The 19,356-nt window shown below is 44.3% G+C and overlaps 1 protein-coding gene across 1 annotated transcript in view; it reads left to right on the top strand.

Moving 5' to 3' along the window:
- TPH2 (tryptophan hydroxylase 2) overlaps positions 1-19,356 on the top strand; it is a 471,842-nt gene that overhangs the window by 85,999 nt on the left and 366,487 nt on the right. The window contains exon 6 of the mRNA XM_073620034.1: positions 2,589-2,785. Coding sequence (XP_073476135.1) covers positions 2,589-2,785 — 197 coding nt within the window. The remainder of the gene's footprint in view (positions 1-2,588; positions 2,786-19,356) is intronic.

Genomic DNA, 19,356 nt, shown 5'->3' with positions numbered 1-19,356 from the left:
TGGTATGGGGAACATTTGTATCCGATTACCAATTCACAAGGGGGGGCGGGATCTGGGGGTCTCCTTGTTAAAGGGGGCGTCTAGATTCTGATAAGCCCCCCGCCTGCAGACCCCCACAACCACCGGGCAACGGTTGTGGGGATGAGGCCCTTCTCCCCATCAACATGGGGACAAGGTGCTTTGGGGGGCTACCTCAAAGCACCCTCCCAATGTTAAGGGCATGTGGCCTGGTATGGTTCAGGAGGGGGAGGGCGCTCTCTCGTCACCTCCCTCTTTTCCTGCGGGCCTGCCAGGTTGCGTGCTCGGATAAGGGTCTGGTATGGATTTTTGGGGGGACCCCACGCCATTTTTAAAAAAAATTTTGGCGCGGGGTTCCCCTTAATATCCATACCAGACCTGAAGGGCCTGGTGTGGAATTTAGGGGGACCCACACGCATTTTTTTTTAAATTTTGCTTCGGGGTTCCCCTGCGGGGAAATCCCATGCTGTTTTTATCAATTAACTTTTATGTGTATTGTCGGACCGACAATTCATTAATAGACGCGAGTAGTTTTAAATTATTTTTTTTGTTTTGAAATGTCATTTTGCTGTCAGACTGTTCTAAACACGGGAAACGTGCGTCCCTTTACAGGCATACTATAGGCACCCCCCAGGTATGAAATTTAAAGGAATATTACACTTTTATTGTTTCACTTTAAGCATTATTAAAATCACTGCTCCCGGAAAAACGGCCGTATTTAAAACTTTTATTTGCATTGATACATGTCCCCTGGGGCAGGACCCAGGTCCCCAAACACTTTTTATGACAATACCATGCATATAAGCCTTTAAAATTAGCACTTTTGATTTCTCCCATAGACTTTTAAAGGGTGTTCTGCGGCTTTCGAATTTGCCGCGAACACCCCAAATTGTTTGCTGTTCGGTGAACTGGCGAACAGCCAATGTTCGAGTCGAACTCATGTTCGACCTGAACATAAAGCCCATCCCTATATGTGACTGTGTGCATTACATTCACTTAAAGAGAGGTTAATGGGCTCTGTAGGGATGCAAGAGAACAAGCAATGGTCACATAAACAATTAAGGGTAGTAAAAGAAAAAAGAAGGGACTAACACCACCTCCTTCACCAAAACTTTGATCTTTAATAGATACAACTAGGAGGTGATGAGTATCGACTTGCAACCAAAATCATGAAAAGGGGGGTTACAGACAATATCTCATGACCATTTACAGTTCTAATTCATACTTCATGTTAAGTCATACTGTCCTACAACCAGTGGGAAAACCATTGGCCCCAATGTTTAGGTGAAGGAGGTGGTGTTAGTCCCTCCTTTTTTCTTTTACTACCCATAATTATTTAGGTGGCCACTGCTTGTTCTCTTGCATCCCTATAGAACTCATTAAACTCCCTTAAAGTGAATGTAATGCACACAGTCACATATATATTTTATGTATTTTATTTTATTTATTTCAGTTACTTATATAGCGCCGTCAATTTACGCAGCGCTTTACATATACATTGTACATTCACATCAGTCCCTACCCTCAAGGATATAGTAATCTCAATGAAGGTTATATTTTATATCGTTGGCTAAGGTGCGAGAGGTTACGCACCCTCGCTCTGCTGAATCATTTGATTTTCAGACAAGGTATACTTTTTTATTTAAGGCACTGGTTATTGAATTTGCACATGAAAATACCTTGTGACTGGAGTTTCCATAAATATGTAGTTCTGATTATATTAAGTTCATGCCAATATTAACCAATTCACACCCTTAGGACATACCTGTACATCCTGAGGTAGACATAGTTATATTGGGATCTTGGCAGCAAATGTAGCCATGATCCTGATTTCAAAATTTCAGCCAGTGATGGACTTTACTGTAGAAGTGATCCATGCTGCTTATCACTTGTACAGGGCATGGAAGGGGGCCCCCCTCCCGCTGCCACCAGCTGCCATTCCCAAGCCTGGGACCGTTGCCACCTGTTGTCTCCAGTAAACAAAGAGAGAAGGAAAGTGCACCCATAATCGCCCCTCTCTGTGGCATAAAAAAAACCCTAAACGATGAGGATTTCATCACTTTCGGTTTGTTGCTTACAAGTTGTTACTGGCTTGTAAAGCTCCCCTGTTCCCCCGTGCTCACTTGCAAGTGCAACGCTTATGTAAGTCCCGCATGCATATATAAACGGTAACGGCACCACACATATGAAGTATCACCAAGAACACCATAGTGAGCAATAATTCTGGCACCATACCTCCTGTGTAACTCTAAATGGTTACCTGTAAAGGCATAGAGATTTTTAAGTAGCTTAGTTTGTCGGCATTCCATGGGCTTGCACAGTTTTAAAGCGCGACACATTAGGTTTCTATATACTCTGCATAACCTCATTTTTTATATTTTATTAAAAAAAAATATAGTGCAACATTAAAAATTGCAACAACCATTATTTTATACTCTGCTTTAAAAAAATGTAATGTTTGGAGGTTTTAATTTTCTAGCAAAAAAAATGCAGATTTTAAATGTATGTGAGAAATGTCAGAATTGGCCTGGTTTTGACATGGTTAATAGATTCTTGTTGCTTTTATTTAGTGGGCAGCCAATTCCAAGAGTGGAGTACACAGTGGAAGAGATAAAAACTTGGGGTACAGTGTTTAAAGAACTCACACAGTTGTATCCAACTCATGCCTGCAGAGAATATTTAAAGAACCTGCCTCTATTAACCAAATACTGCGGATACAGAGAAGATAATGTACCACAACTGGAAGACGTGGCAGTATTTTTGAAAGGTGAGGCTAAAGTTATATCTATATGATTATAGCTTTTAAAGTGTATCTAATGTAAAACCGTAAAATCATATATTCATTTCCACACTGAATTTAAAGGGGTTGTAAAGTCTCCAGGTTTTTCACCTTAATGCATTCTATGCATTATGGTGAAAAACCTTTTGTGCTACAGCTGCCCCCAGAGCCCCCCTTTTTCTTACCTGCGCCCGTCTGTTCCTGTGATGTGCACGAGCCCAGCGACTCCAGCCACTGTTTCCATCTTCATTGGATAGATTGATAGCAGCAGGAGCCATTGGCTCCCACTACTGTTGATCAAATCCAGTGACACAGGAGCGGGGGGGGGGGCCTAGTCCCTCTGTCTGGGTCAATGAATGCAGCAGCGGGACTGCCCCCATCGAAAGCGGCTATCTGTGGGGGCACCCGATGAAGAGGAGGAGCCAGGAGCGCTGCCGGGCACCGCAGAAGAAGAGGATGGAGGCTGCTCTGTGCAAAACCCTTGCACTGAGCAGGTAAGTATAACATGTTTGTTCAATCACTTAAAATTATTTCTAGCATACTCCTTTTAACCACATGCCGACCGCCGCGCACCAATTTACACTGCCAGAATGGCACAGGCAGGCAAAAGGGCATACCCATACGTCCCTTTGAAATTCCCACCTAGCTGGCGAGCGGGCACCGGGCGCTATGTTCGCCGGCGGCCTGCGATTGCGGTGAGGAGAGGCAGAACGGGGAGATGCCTATGTAAACAAGGCATTTTCCTGTCCTGCCTAGCAACATGACAGAGATCTACTGCTCCCTGTTATCGGGAACAGTGATCTCGGTCATGTTGTAGTGAGCCCCCCCACAGTTAGAACACAGTGAGGGAACACACTTAACCCCTTAATTGCCCCCTAGTGTTTAACCCCTACCCTGCCGGTGATATTTATACAGTAATCAGTGGCTATTTTTAGCTCTGATCACTGTATAAATGTCCATAGTCCCAAAATAGTATCAAAAGTGTCCGATCTGTCCACCGCAATGTAGCAGTCTTGACATTACTAGTAACAAAAAAAATTATGACAAAAATGCCATAAATCTATCCCCTATTTTGTAGACGCTATAACTTTTGCGCAAACCAATCAATATACGCTCATTGCAATTTTTTTTTTACCAGAAATATGTAGAAGAATACATATCGGCCTAAACTGTGGAAAAAAATAGTTTTTTTATATATTTTTGGGGGATATTTATTATAGCAGAAAGAAAAAAATATTGCTTTTTTTTCTAAATTGTCGCTCTTTTTTTGTTTATAGCGCAAAAAATAAAAACTGCAGAGGTGATCAAATACCACCAAAAGAAAGCTCTATTAGTGGGAAAAAGAGGATGTCGATTTTGTTTGGGTACAATGTCGCACGACCACGCAATTGTCAGCTAAAGCGATGCAGTGCCGTATCGCAAAAAATACTCTGGTCAGGAAGGGGGTAGATACTTCCGGGGCTGAAGTGGTTAATCTGAATGGCCTTGAAGTCTGTAAAAATACTTTGTAGAGATCACCATACATTTACTTCCTTGAATTTTGTGGCACTTATTCACTATGGCCTGTGAGTAGGCACTGCTGTGTCACACATTTCACAGAGCCTGCCTTCTGAACTACAGAGGTGCTTATAGAAGGAGATTCAGGAGACAGAGCCAGTTCTGGAATCAAAGCTTGCAGTCAGCAAGGTACCATGAGATATGTAGTCCTAAGCAATAAATAGCAGAGGGGAAGCTGAAAAGCATGTGGCTTCCCTAGGAAGTAGTGGAAAGAGATGGCCTACAGTCAGGCAGAACTCACAACATGAAGGGAGGTTTTTCAAGTAAGCTTATATCGGATTGTGAAAAATATCTACCGTATTTGTTTTGCTATTACAATGCTGATGGTAAAAAATTAAGATGTATGCTGTGACCAATGAACTCTTTTAAAGTGGATGGAGCAGGATAGGGATGGTACATACATACAGTATATGAAACCCTGTTTCTGGAGGACCTAATAGGCCCTATTGCCACTGTTAGCATTTGAAAATAAATTAGGCCGTGGGGGTCATTTACTATAGCGCCGATAAATGATCCTGCAGTCTGCAAAATATTGCCCAATTAAAGCCAATTAAGACTTCAACTCTCAGAAACTGGGCGCTAATGCAAATGGAAAGCAGCTCACTAACTGAAGGCTTATATGCAAGTTCTTTGCCATAAAAAGTGTATGGGGACCTGGGTCCTGCCCCAGGGGACATGTATCAATTGGAAAAATGTTTTTAAAATGGCCGTTTTTTCAGGAGCAGTGATTTTAATAATGCTTAAAGTAAAACAATAAAAATTAAAAATTCCTTTAAATATCGTGCCCGGGGGTGCCCTTAGTATGCCTGTAAAGTAGTGCATCTTTCCTGTGTTTATTACTGTACCACAGCAAAATGACATTTCAAAGCTACTTTCACATGCGATACAGCGCTAAAAATAGCACCTGTAAAGAGCCTCTCCTATGTGTGAAAGCCGAGCGGTGCGCTTGCAGGACAGGAAAAAAAGTCCTGCTAGCTGCATCTTTGCATCGCTATAGGAGCGGTGTATTCACCACTCCTAAAGCCCCCCTGCAGCGGCACTTTTGGGCGGTTTTAACCCTTTTTCAGCCGCTAGCAGGGGTTAAAACCGCCCCGCTAGTGAATAATGCAGCTAAAACAGCGGTTTAACCACTTTACCGCCGGCGTCCGCCCGCCCCATTGTGAGGGGTCTGCGGGCGGGGGGCTTATCAGAATCTGGAAAACCCTTTGAACAAGGGGGCCCCCAGATCCCGCCCCCCTATGTGAATGGGTATGGGGCACATTGTACCCTTACCCATTCACCTATAAAAAGCAGTGAAATGTGACAAAAGACAATAGCTGGTTTTTGACAATTCCTTTATTAAAAATGTCTTCTTCTTTCCCCCGCTTCTTCCTCCATCTTCCTCCAGTTGTCTCCATCTTCCTCCTGCTTCTTCTTCCCCCGTTTTGTCCTCCGGTCTTTCACCCCCGCCGCCATTCCTGCTGAACATTCGAAAAACGAACCTCCTCCGATGCTGCGATGGGGCGCATGACATCACTCCGAGACCCTGCCCCTTGTGACTTCACCACCCGGGGCATGATGGATCAGTGATGTCACAAGGGGGCGGAGTCTCCTGCTGACATCATCCGGCGGCCACGCCCCAAAGTTATGTATGAAATGTGCGCTATGGAGGACAGATTGGCTGGCCGCAGCGCCGGAGGAGGGTTTTGTTTTCATGTTCAGCGGGTCGGTGGCGGGAGCGGCAGAGGAGAAAGACCGGAGGAAGAAGAGGAAAGAAGAAGAAGCCGGAGGAAGATGGAGAAGACTGGAGGAAGAAGCGGAGGGAGATGGAGGAAGAAGCGGGGGAAGAAGCAGCTGAAGGAAGAAGGAGAAAATCGAAGGAAGACCGGAGGAAGATGGAGGAAGAATCACAGGAAAGAAGAGGTCATTTTTAATAAAGGAATTGTCAAAAACCGGCTATTGTCTTTTGTCACATTTCACTGCTTTTTTAGGTATAAGGTGCTGTATCTCTTGCCGCCATCTTCTGTCACCGTCTCTCCCGCCAAGCCTACTTCTCACGCTGCTGTGTTCGCCACCGTGTTCGTCCTTGCCGCCGTCTTCTTCTGTTGTGTTGTCACCCGCTGTCTGGCGACTCTTACACAGCCATGGGGCATGACCATCCGTTGACGTCACACGGAAAGCCCATCCCCCTTTTTCCAAAAAATAATCTAAGTCCAAAAAACTAAGAAAGTCCAAAACTAACTTTCTTACATTAGAGACTATTTCGACAGGAGACAAATAAAATACCAGCATGTCTTTGGATTGTGGTGAGAAACCCACACAGGGAGAACATATAAACTTCAACACAAGCATTAAGATGTTGGGGAATTGAACCAGCAACCCCAGGATTATGGTGTGGGGTTGTTTTTCAGGGGTTGGGCTTGGCCCCTTAGTTCCAGTGAAGGGAACTCTTAAGCCGTCAGCATACCAAGACATTTTGGACAATTTCATGCTCCCAACTTTATGGGAACAGTTTGGGGATGACCCCTTCCTGTTTTTTTTTGGGAATTACATTTTGATTTCTGATGTTGGTACACACATCACATTTTTTGGGCTCAAATTATGATTATTTGGAAATAATAAAAAGCACAAAAAATTGTGACTCATTTTAACTGCTTGCTGCCCGCCGACCGTCATATGACGGCCAGGCGGCGCGGCTCTTGTTCTGGGAGGGCGTCATATGACGTCTATCCATTTTTTTTTTTGTATAATCTTTATTTTATATTTTCAAGATAACATACATTGAGAATGTCAAAACCCAACAAGGAAAAATTAACACAATGAGTGCCCAGAGGGGCATATAGGGGGACAGGAGGGGGGGGAGCATTGGGTTACTAGGGCATAAAGACTTCTGGTACAATCAGTAGCTAGCTTCATATGACTTCATCAAGTTATACCTCAACAACAGAGGGGTATATGGGTACTTTAACCGTTGTAGCAGAGCAAAATAACGTTCTTACATATAGGATACAACGATACGCGTGCTGCATCCATGATGGCCCAGGGTGAAAAGGCGGGGGGGGGGAACAGAGGGGGTAATGGGCATACCCTAAACAATAAGTATAACGATCAATCAGCACAACTGCAGTAAGCGTACATCTGTAAGTATGATGAAGGACCTAGGGGTTCGTAGCTCACAGGTCTCATCCTGAAAAAAGAAAAAAAAAAAGGGGAAAAAAGAAAAATTATGTACCATCAACCTGTAATCAGCCCGCCTGGGGGCCGTATTAGGTGGCGTTTGCATCATGTTAGACGTATAATGTATCCACGTGGTCCATATAGCGTAAAATTTATCATACCTATCCATACCTAGCCATAATGGAGTTGACCAAACGAACCCATTCGGGTCGCCTCGGAACTTGAGTTGACTTCCAATATATGTGAATCAGACACCGGCAGTGTTTAATAGGTGTGGGAGAATTGACTTACAGTAGAGGCCGAGAGGAGTGGATGGCACGTGCATCAAGAACTCCAATAGTGAATCCTGTAGGTCTACATCTAAAATAATTTTTATCTGGGCCCTGATATCCTGCCAGATAGGCCAAAGCCTCGGGCACTCCCACCAAGTATGCAGGAAGGTGCCTCGGAGCCCACAGCCCCTCCAGCAGGCAGCAGAAGCTGTCGGATATATCCTAGCCAAGGTTGCTGGGACCCTATACCATCAGGTCAGCAGCTTAAAGCTATTTTCTTGCATCTCAGTATCCACCGAGCTCTTGTGAGTGAGAAGGTATAGATGGCTCAATTGAGTCTCCGTAAATGTATGCTGTAGATCCCTCTCCCATTCTCATATGTATGTTGGTTTACCCTGGGACTCCGCAGACTGCAACATCTCGTAAAGCACTGAGATAGAGTGAGGAATGGGGTCTTTAGACTGATGCCGCGTACACACGACTTTACGGCATACTTGGTCCAGCGATCTTTCCAAGGGACTTTGTAGAGTAGGTGCGCCGGACTTACAAATGGACAGACTTGGACACACACAATCACTCCAAAAGTCTGATGATTTTGAACGCGGCGACGTACAGCACGTACGATGGGACTAGAAAAAGGAAGTTCTAGCCCCATTACGCCACCCTTTGGGCTCCTTCTGCTAATCTCGTGTTTATCTTGTGTTAGTAGAAGTTTGGTTAGACGATTAGACGAGACGATTCGCGCTTTTCACACTTCAGCTTATTTCGATCGATTTCTGCGGTTCAGTTTGTGCTTGTGAGGTTTGTATCTGGTTTTCAGTGCGTGTTAGTCAGTTCGTAACCTGCCTAGCAGGCCGTTCTGGTCCACTCATTCCTGATCTTCAGGTCACTCTTCATAGGCCTTGCTGTTCTTCAGTGCGTTTGTTCTAAGTTTGTTTGTTTGACCAGCTGACCGTTTTGAAGCCATGGTGCGTGGACGTACTCGTTCTCGAGTTCGTGCTGCATGGGGACTTGGTGTTGGGGTTAATACTTTGAACCGAGTCCAGTCCATGAACAGGGCGAGGAGGAGCTCATGGACGAAGAATTGGTTGTGCCAGCGTGACCTATTCTCGCACATGCCTTTGCTCCGTGAGATCCGTGAGAATAATCCTGAGGATTTCAGGAATTATCTCAGGATGACGGACCCCGTTTTTCAACGTCTGCTGGCTATGCTGACCCCTTATATCTGCAAGCAGGATACCTGCATGAGGTAAGCCATCACTGCAGAGCAGAGGCTAGTTGCCACGTTACGTTACTTGGCGACTGGGAGAAGTCTTCAGGACTTGAAGTTCTCGACAGGCATCTCCCCCCAGGCTCTGGGGATCGTAATCCCAGAGACCTGTTCTGTTAATTCAGGTCCTGCAGAAGGGCTATATGAAGGTAATTTGTTTATCCTTTAATCTTACATGATATGTATTTAATGTTTGCTAATGTATTGTCTAAATTTCCTCGTTACATAATTACCATGCATAGAATATGCTGTGAATGTCCCCTTTATCTTCATGCATGCCTGTTTTTTTTTTCATTAATCATTTTTTGCCCTACATGCATATTTACCTTGACTAACCTCCCCACCATGCAATCCTGGGTCCAATTATACCTCTAGCCTATAGTCCCTTTAACAATGTATATTGTCAGCTCCATTGTACTGGTTTACCCTCCCCCACCCCCTCAAATATTTCCCAATGTCAGGTGTGTTCTCCTCCAAAATTAGAACTCCTCCCCCACCCCCTCAAATGTTTCCAAATGTCAGGTGTGTTCTTCTCCAAAATTAGAACCCCTCCCCCACCCCCTCAAATGTTTCCAAATGTCAGGTGTGTTCTTCTCCAAAATTAGAACCCCTCCCCCACCCCTTCAAATGTTTCCAAATGTCAGGTGTGTTCTTCTCCAAAATTATATCCCCTCCCCCACCCCCTCAAATGTTTCCAAATGTCTGGTGTGTTCTTCTCCAAAATTAGAACCCCTCCCCCACTCCCTCAAATGTTTCCAAATGTCAGGTGTGTTCTTCTCCAAAATTAGAACCCCTCCCCCACCCCCTCAAATGTTTCCAAATGTCAGGTGTGGTCTTCTCCAAAATTAAAACCCCTCCCCCACCCCCTCAAATGTTTCCAAATGTCAGGTGTGGTGTTCTCCAAAATTAGAACCCCTCCCCTACCCCCTCAAATGTTTCCAAATGTCAGGTGTGTTCTTCTACAAAATTAGAACCCCCCCCACATACAAATTGATCAATAGTCCATCAGAGGGGGTGAGTAATCTTATAAGTGGGCCTTATGTTTTTGTTTTTTATAAATAACACATTTTAAAAATGTTCGACTGCTGTTGTTCAAGAATGTTTTTGTGTAATCTGCTAGCAAAGTTATGTTTAAAAGTACTTATATTTTTTTTTCTTGTTTGATTCTACAGTTTCCTTCCAACACACAGGAATGGCAGACTGTGGCCTCCCAGTTCGCGCACCGTTGGGACTTTCCCAACTGTGTCGGGGTGATTCATGGGAAGCATATCCGCATTGTGCCACCACCCCATTCGGGTTCTTACTACTTTAACTACAAAGGGTTTCATAGTGTAGTATTGATGGCGGTGGTCTCGGCACAATTGGATTTTCTGTTCGTGGACATGGGGAAGAACAGCCGGATGTCGGACAGAGGAGTCTTTGCACAGACCGAGTTGTGCCAGCGTCTCCAGACTGGTGACCACCTGATGGCTAGAACATTGATGGACTCGATTCAGTTTTCATCGTTGATGAAGCGTTTGCTCTTGGCGAGCACTTGATGAGGCCGTTCCCCCAAAGGTTTCTCACCCCTGAGAGGAGGTTATTTAATTACCAGCTGGCCAGAGCAAGTAGAGTTGTTGAGAATGCCTTCGGGATTATGTCCTGTTACGTTTGTTTCTCTCGGCCATAAATCTGTCGGAATATAAAATAAATCATGTGATAATGGCTTGCTGCATTCTCCATAATTTTTTGAGAAGAATTTCTGCTACATATATTACCTCTGTTGGGCCTGAGGCCGGACTTAGTGGCGAAGCTCCACTCACAGGCCTGGATACTGGCCGTACTGGCTTGGCCCCCCAAACAGCCCTTCAAGTGCGGGACAGATATATCAATTATTTTAATGGTCGGGGGGCCATTGCAATGCAAGAACAACTTTAACCTTTTACCAAATAAACAAAAATTATTTTGGATAAAATCTCTTGTTTTTATTCTTGTTTGCATTTAGTTTTGGCTGTCTCCTAGTGCACTTGTAGTGGCAAGTGCATTTCCCTTTAGTTACTGTTATTGATAAATAATAAGCCACACACACATTGTAATAGTAAAAACATTTTACTGTGCGCACATTGAAAGGTGCATTTTTTTTTAAACGTGTTTATGTTTTTTTTTACATTTTTTTTTTATTGTTTTTTTTTTTAAACAATATTTTTTTTTGGGTTATTTTAGGCATATTTCTCAAAAATATTTTTTGTTTACAAATGTATGCTTGACAACAGGGTTTTTTTAAAACATAATACCAAAAAATAACAGGAACTTACAAAGTTCAACATGTCAAAAACGGTGCTGGTGATGTCACCCATGTAAAATCAAAATTTAGCAGAATGCACACAAATTGGGAGTACAAATGGTTCAAGTCAACATGTGCTATCTCCCATCATGGGGGAGCAATGCACGTGTTTTTTGTGTGCAATCCCTTTTTTCCTCTCACAAACTAACATTATTATGAGGAAGGGGTTGCAAACACAAAACAAGTACATTGATATCCCCTGATGGAAGATAGCACATGATGACACACCGTGTGCGTCTGCTAAATTTTGATATTACTATTTCACAACTTAAACAATGTTTAAAAGTTAAAATTTTACAATGAAATAAAAAACATGATTGATGTTTTTAGGCAAAAAGTGATTAGATTCTGCCCAAAACATCAATCATGTTCTTCATTTCCTGTTGCATGCTGTCCAGCCGGTTTCTCATGCTTTCAATTTGTTCTCGCATTCGAACAATTTGGTCATTCCACACCATTATCTGCCCAGTCAGTCTTTGTGCACTGTCTGTGCTAAATGGCTCCACTGCTTGGCCTTCCACAACCAGAACATCACCTAAAATTTGTTGAGAAAAATTATTACAAAAATATACATGCCTGAATAGATTACCTTAAGCTGGAGTGTCAGTCACTCACTTGGTGGGGTTCAAATCTCACACTCTTCCTCCACCTCTCCTTCCTCAAGATCATCGGGTGGGCATGGTCTTGGGCTGGGGCTTGGGGTAATTCCTGCTTCAGGCTGGTGACTTGGGGGGGTGACGAGATCCTCGGACTGTTGTCTGAGTCTTTTCTCCCCTATGAGAATGAAACAAAAGGTATACTTAAAACACAGTGATATTTCAGTCCTGAAATAGGAATATGAAACCTTGCTTTGAAGTTGCGGACAATTGTCAGTTTGTTCAAAAAATATTTTTGAAGACAGGATTCAAATTCACTCTGAACAAAAATGCAAAACAATACACATTTTGATGCAAGTTTCACAGATGCAGACACCTCAAGTATCCCCTGGAGCCCCTGTGTGGATTACCCTCAAAAATGTTCTCTGGTGTCACATAGTACACTAGTGCTTGTGAGTCCAGATGTGGAAACAGCTGCTGTGTCCTGTCCTTACATAACACCGAATAATCTTTTAATAAGCATTTTAGTTTCAAACAACACAACATCCTCAAATTTTTGGATTACGACAAATTATCAAGACCTAAATGTATGTCCAACCCTGTACCATCATATTTCGTGCAAAACAAACGCCATTGTATTATTATCATATGTAGTTTCAAAAGAACGGTTTTTACGAACGATGCTGTATAAACGAAAAGCATATGGATCAGCATGCAAGTTAAGTATCTCAATATTAACACACAACAAGTACTTACTTTTTTTAAGCAGCTTCTTGATTCGCCAATATTGTTCAGGCTCCCTAGTTTTGAAGTCAGACCACCACTTCCTCAATTGTTCTTTAGCCCGTTTAATACCAAATTTTTCTTCAATAGCGGTGACAACAGAGGACATTATTTTGTCCTTCTGCATATTGGGTCTGGTGTACGGTCCTTTTTTGGCATCATAGTCCTCCCTTCTCAATATGAACACCATCTCCACCATCTCTTCAAAGGCCATGTTGGTGGCCTTATATCTCCTCCGGGATCTGGATGGTTGTGGCTCCGGGCTTTCCTCCGCGCTAGTTCCAGATAATCTCTCCACCATCTTTCTCTATATACTCCCACTGCGCAATGAAAGTAAAGGGGCGGGGACAAATCATCCTAAAGAACGTCAGGGGCGGGCGATGCAGGCGTATCATGACACATGCGCAGTGTATATAAAGCTATTACGCTGGCCTACGTATGTCCGAGCGGAAGTAGCGAGCATCATAAACGAAGGTAAGATTTAAATGTGGGTGTGTGTTTGGTGTGTGTGTGTGTTTGGTGTGTGTGTGTGTGTGTGTGTATGTGTACCCTATATTCTGCAAAAAATAATACTGGGAGTTTGGACTGACATTAGAGTTTTATCTTGTGTCTTGTCTTTCAGCAAAAATGAATCCCTTTAAGGAGGAAGAATTTTTGTCTCATTTTATTGATCTGTATCAAGAGAACAGCCCGTGGGAGGTCAAGCACCCATAGTATTTAATTAGACATGCAAGGAAGGCAACACTGGGGAGACTTTTGGAATTTGTCAAGACTCGAATCCCCCAGGCAGACATTAAGTTTGTGGAAAATAAAATTGGGATCTTGTGTAATATGTACAGGCGGGAACACAAGAAGATCCAGGATTCCCTCAGATCAGGAGCAGCAGCAGACAAGGTTTATGTCCCCAAGCTGTGGTACTACCCAAAACTGAGATTTCTGGATGACCAGACAGAAGCAAGGCAATCACTTTCGACCCTTCCCTCCAGCCTTCCCTCCACCCTTCCCTCCACCCTTCCCTCCAGCCTTCCCTCTACCTCCACCCTTCCCTCCACCCCAGCTGAGGTGTCCCAGGAAGAACAGGGCCCTTTCATCCTTGAGGAAGTGGATGCGCCCAGCTTGAGCCAGGTATACTTTTTTTAAGAATTTTGGATTGTGTAAATATTAAACTCTAAAATGTTTTAAGTGCTTAAAAAAAATGATTTAATCACAATTATTAATATGTATACATATCACTAGACAGTAGTGGCCAAAAATGTACTTCAAATATTGGTGATCAGCTAGAATAATTGTGGGGTCAAAAAGATAGCCTTTTATATTTGTTTAGAATTATATTTGCAAGTCATGAGCTGAAAATTGTGTGTAATTGCGGAAGGAACAATTACAACTATGTCCCTTTTTTTTACACAGGATGAGCTCAGCCAGGAGGAGGCCGTGCCCAGTGGTATAGAGGAGGAGGCCTTGCCCAGTGGGAGAGAGGAGGAGGCCATGCTCAGTGGCAGGCAGGAGGTGGCTGGGCCCAGTAGAAGCCTCACCCAATGTCAGGTGCCTCCCCTCCACATTACCACCAATAGGCCCAGGAAGATCAGCCGAACAGAGGAGGAATCACTAGCCCTCATTCGGGAAACCAGCCAAATACTCAGTACCCCACCCAATGCTGAAGAGGCCTATGGAACTTATATGGCCACCAGGTTGGTGGAAATTGAGAAGGGGCAATGCCTCCTCTGTGAGGGGCTTATTTTTCAGGCCTTTCAGAAGGGGTTGAGAGGGGAGCTTACTCCAAAAAGCTATATTTTAGATGAAGCCCCTCCTCCTCCTCCTCCTGCCACAAGTAAACCACCAGAGGCACAGCCTCCAAGGAAGGCTGCAGAGAAGCGTGGAGGAAAGGCTGCAGGGCAGCGTGCAGGGAAGGCTCCACGGAAGAGTCGAAGGTGATTGCCTGGCTTCAGTCTGGTCTGACAAAAGACGCAGATTGTGCTCCCTATACGCAAGATCCCAATTTTATTTTCCACTAACTTGATGTGTGTCCTGGGGGACAAAAGGCTTCACACATTCCAAAAGTGTCTCCAGTGTTGCCTTTCTCATTTATGTTTTTCAAAAAATAAATGGATATTTTCTTTACCTTACATTATTGACTATGTGTTTTGATTCAAAAAGGACATTTTGTTTGTGAGTAGGCAGGTACATGTCAGAAAGACTATGTGGGTTATTTACAAAAGGCAAATCATTTTGCAATTCAAGTACAAAGTACAAGTGCAAAGTGCACTTTAGAAATTGCACTGCAAGTGCACTTGTTGGAAGTGCAGTTGCTATAAATCTGAGGGGAAGATCTGAAATGAGGGGAAGCTCTGCTAATTTTATCATCCAATCATATGCAAGATAAAATTATTTTTTTTGGGTTTCCTTGCATGTGCCCCTCGGATCCACAGCGACTGCACTTCCAAATGCTCTTTCAGTGCAATTTCAAGTACACTTTGCACTTGTAGTGCAAAATGAATTTGCCTTTTGAAAATAACCCCCCTATGTCAAATTAACAAGGGACACCAACCTCATTAAGGTTCATTAAAACATTACAAAATAATAAGGTTATTGTGGTAACTTGAAACTCCAAAAAAAAAAAAAAAAAAAAAATTTTTGAGAATTTAGCACAAATTGTAAAATAGATGTTGATTAAATATAAAAATACTAAAGATGAGTCAAAAAAATAATAATTGAATACATTATTTCTGGAGATCTGCCTTTTAAAAACTATAATATTAGTCATGGCATGAGGATAAATAATGAACAAAGTAGTTTGTGAGAACTCTGTGTGAATATAAGCAGCAAAACAACTTCATTCCTCTCGCATTATAAAGAAAAAAAAGAATGCGCTGTAGTAAAAGATCACAGAAGAGGAATGTGCTAGCTTCAATACGAAGGCTAGTTTTACCAGACCGAGCGCTTCCGTCTTGTACTTGCTTCAGAGCATGCGTCAGTTTTGGTCCGTCGGACTAGCACACAGACGACCGGTTTGTACGCTAGAAAGCCGAGTCCGTCGGACAGATTTGAAACATGTTTCATTTCTAGGTCCGTCAAACTTTTGAGAAAAAAAAGTCCGCTGGAGCCCACACACGATTTGTCCGACGGACTCCGGTTCGCTGGACCAAGTATGCCGTAAAGTCCGGTCGTGTGAACGCGGCATGACATAGCCTTTCAAACGGGGTCAAGGAGGAGGGGGGTCGAACAGGATGAGGCAAACTACGGATAAAGTGATGAAATTGTCTATAGCGCCATTCGTCCATTGGGAAACGGCCGAATTGAGAGCGAAGCCAGTCCAGGGAGACTAGGCCTTGCTCGTGTACAAACCTCCCACATCGTGTCTCCCCATCCCTTGCCCACATGCGGAAGTAGGAGAGGTGTTCCCCTGGGGTGAACCAGGGAAAGCCCCCAAGAGGAGCAAGCGGGACACAGGCTGTGACAGCAGTCCCCGTGCGTTCAATGTATCCCACAACTTCAGCACATGGACAGAGACCGGCGACACAAAGTCTGAGAGGCCTCGACAATCCCGGGAAAGCCATGGAGCGTGAGACTAATTACGACCAGCCAGAAATTTCTCAAGGGGAACCCAAGATTTGGTGGCTGTATGATGCTGCCAATCGAGAATCCTTTGCAGGGCAACTGCCTCATAATACCTTCATATAGAGGGGACCCCCAGCCCCCCAAGCCCCTTAGGATGTTGCAGTGTGTGGAGGGCCAAACGGGGTGTACGACCTTGCCATATAAATTTTAGGAACAGGCTGTTGAAGGCCGAGAAGAGAGATCTGGGTAGAACTATAGGTACCATCTGAAGGTAAAAAAGAATTCTCGGCAGTACATTAATTTTCAGGATACTGACTCAGCCCATCCATGAAAAGGTGGTACGATCCCATTGCGAAAGATCGGCTTTAATTGTGGTGAGTAGAGGGGCAAAGTTACATGTATATAGTTGTGCAAATGTATTTGAAAGGTAAATGCCGAGATATTTTAATGAAGAGTCACACCATGTGAAGGAGAAAGAGGCTTACAGTTGGGAGCGCATCGCAGGAGGAATAGCGAGGGGAAGGATCTCCAATTTACTATAGTTGATTTTAAAGTTGCAGAGAGAATGGAAACTCCGTAGTTCCGCCATAATGTTAGGGAGAGAGATCAGCGGGTCCGTGAGGTAAAATAAAACGTCATCGGCGTACGTCGATAGTTTATGTTCTGTTGTCCCTACTGTGAACCCCCTGATGTTAGGATTGGACCGTATCTTATTGAGTAGCGGTTCCAGTGTGACGCCGAATATCGGGGGGATAGAGGGCACACCTGTCTGGTCCCGTTTCTTATAGGGAAGGAGTTAGAAAACATCCCATTTACCTTAACCCAGGCTTCTGGGGACTGTATAAGGAGCCTATCCACCTAAACATATTATGTCCCAGACCCAATCTGGATAGTACCACCTGAAGATAGGCCCAGTCCACCCGGTCAAAAGCTTTTTCAGCATCCGTGGATAATAGGAGACAGGGTGGACTGGGCCGCTGTAGATTTGCCCAGTGAATTAATTGTATGGCTCGGTTGGAGTTGTCCCTAGCCTCCCTACGCATTATAAAACCCATTTGGTCTGAGTGAATTACCGTCGGTAGGACGGGTTGAAGTCGATTCGCGAAGACCTTTGCTAAGATTTTGATGTCGGTATTCAACAGAGATCGGCCTGTAGCTGCTGGGGGTGGATGGGTCCTTCCCTTCCTTTGGAAGAACGGCAATATGTGCGAGCAGTGCCATCTTCGGAAGGGAAGTGCCTGACGCCAGGGCATTAAAGTATGTGCACATGCAATCAGACAGGAGGGATGAAAATTTGCGATAATATGCATTAGTGAACTCATCCAGGCCAGGACTCTTTTCTTGTGGAAGATCTTTAATGAATGCTTCGATCTCCGCCACAGCTATAGGCCTGTCAAGCTGCTCGCTAATTGGTGTGGACAATTTAGGGGCTAATGCCTCTTCTAGGTATTGTGAAATACATTCTGTTTTCTGCGGAGGCATGTGACCTGCGAGTGTGGCGGGGAGCTGGTAAAATTGGGCATAGTACTCCCGAAAGGTGTCCACAATTTTGGAGGACAGTACCGTTTGGGAGCCTGAAGCAGTTTGCAACCTATGGACGTGACCGGATGTGCGCTGTCGTTTAAGGGCCCTTGCTAGTAGCCTCCCGCACTTGTTTCCAAACTCATAAAATTTATGAGACACATATCTCAGTCTATCCCGTGTGCGTGTTTCTAAAAGAGTGGAAAGCTTTTCCCTAAGGGACACAAGCTCCTCATAGAGGGGTGGCATCAGTTGGCGTTTATGTTTAAGCTCCGCGGTGCATAGCTGGGTCAGTAGGGACTGAATTGTGTGCTTTTTTGATTCTTTTGATGTCATCCCCACCTCTCTCGTCATGTTCTCTTTGAAATATAGTGATATGGTATCTGAGACTTGCTTTTGTGCCACTGCATCATCTAGCAGGTTTTCATTTAACCACCACATCCATTGATGAACGTCCGGCGATAGGGGAGCTAGGGAGATAAAGATGGGTGCATGGTCGGAGATCGTCAGGGATCCAATGGATGCACCGGAGAGCGATTCTAAAAAACATTGGTCTACCAATAAGAGGTCTATCCGCATGTACACAGTGTGTGTAGCGGAATAGTAACTAAAGTCTTTTACGGTGGGGTGAAGCACTCTCCAGCAGTCGACCAGATGGTTGGCATTCAGGGTCTTACGGAATCGTTTAAGGAAAGCGAACGAGTGTGTAGAACGGCCAGAGGAAGTATCCAACTGCCGGTCGGGGTTGACATTAAAGTCACCCCCCCACCACCAGCCGCCCCTCCCGAAACGTGGAAAGGGCATCCAACATCTTATCCAAGAACTCCAATTGCTTAGAATTCGGAGCATACAGCGTCACGAGGGTAAGCTTTCGATCGAACAGACTGCCTTTCAAGAAGACAAATCTGCCGTCCGGATCCGCATAGTGTTCTAGGGGAATGAAAGGGCAATTTTTATGTATCGCAACCTCCACTCCACCAGATTTAGGTCGGGGTGAGTTGCTAACATACCATTGGTTGTATAGGTGTGTAGGGAGAGGGGGAATCGAGTCAGTCCTGAAATTAGTTTCCTGTAAGAGTAAAATGTGTGCACCCAGTCTCTTTGTCTCAAGCCACAACTTACTGCGTTTGGATGGGGAGCTCAGGCCACAGACATTGTATGAGACGATCTTCAGATCAGCCATGGATGTTCACTGGTGGCTTCGCCCCAGGGGCATACGGAGGATGAGGAGAGACCTGTGGCCAATTGAACCCAATAAATCTGATGTGCTGAAAAGAAAAAACATGTAAGTATAATTCAGTTAGCAGAAAAAGGGAGAAAAAGAAAATCACACATAAATAATACAAAACTAATAGAGAACATTATGCCCAGTGGGCAAATAGATAACACTGACACAGACGGTGCAAGGGTCACCTCTCGGCCAGCCGGCCCAAAAAGGTCCCAGTGACCCACGCACCGTGGACATCCTCGGCCGAGGAGTGCAACTCTCAAGAGTTCACCTATAGGGGGTGAGTGGGGAGACATCA

Source organism: Aquarana catesbeiana, linkage group LG03 (genome assembly GCF_042186555.1).
Source record: "Aquarana catesbeiana isolate 2022-GZ linkage group LG03, ASM4218655v1, whole genome shotgun sequence".
In the NCBI taxonomy this organism is placed as follows: Eukaryota; Metazoa; Chordata; class Amphibia; order Anura; family Ranidae; genus Aquarana; species Aquarana catesbeiana.
This window is presented reverse-complemented; position numbering and strand designations above follow the sequence as displayed.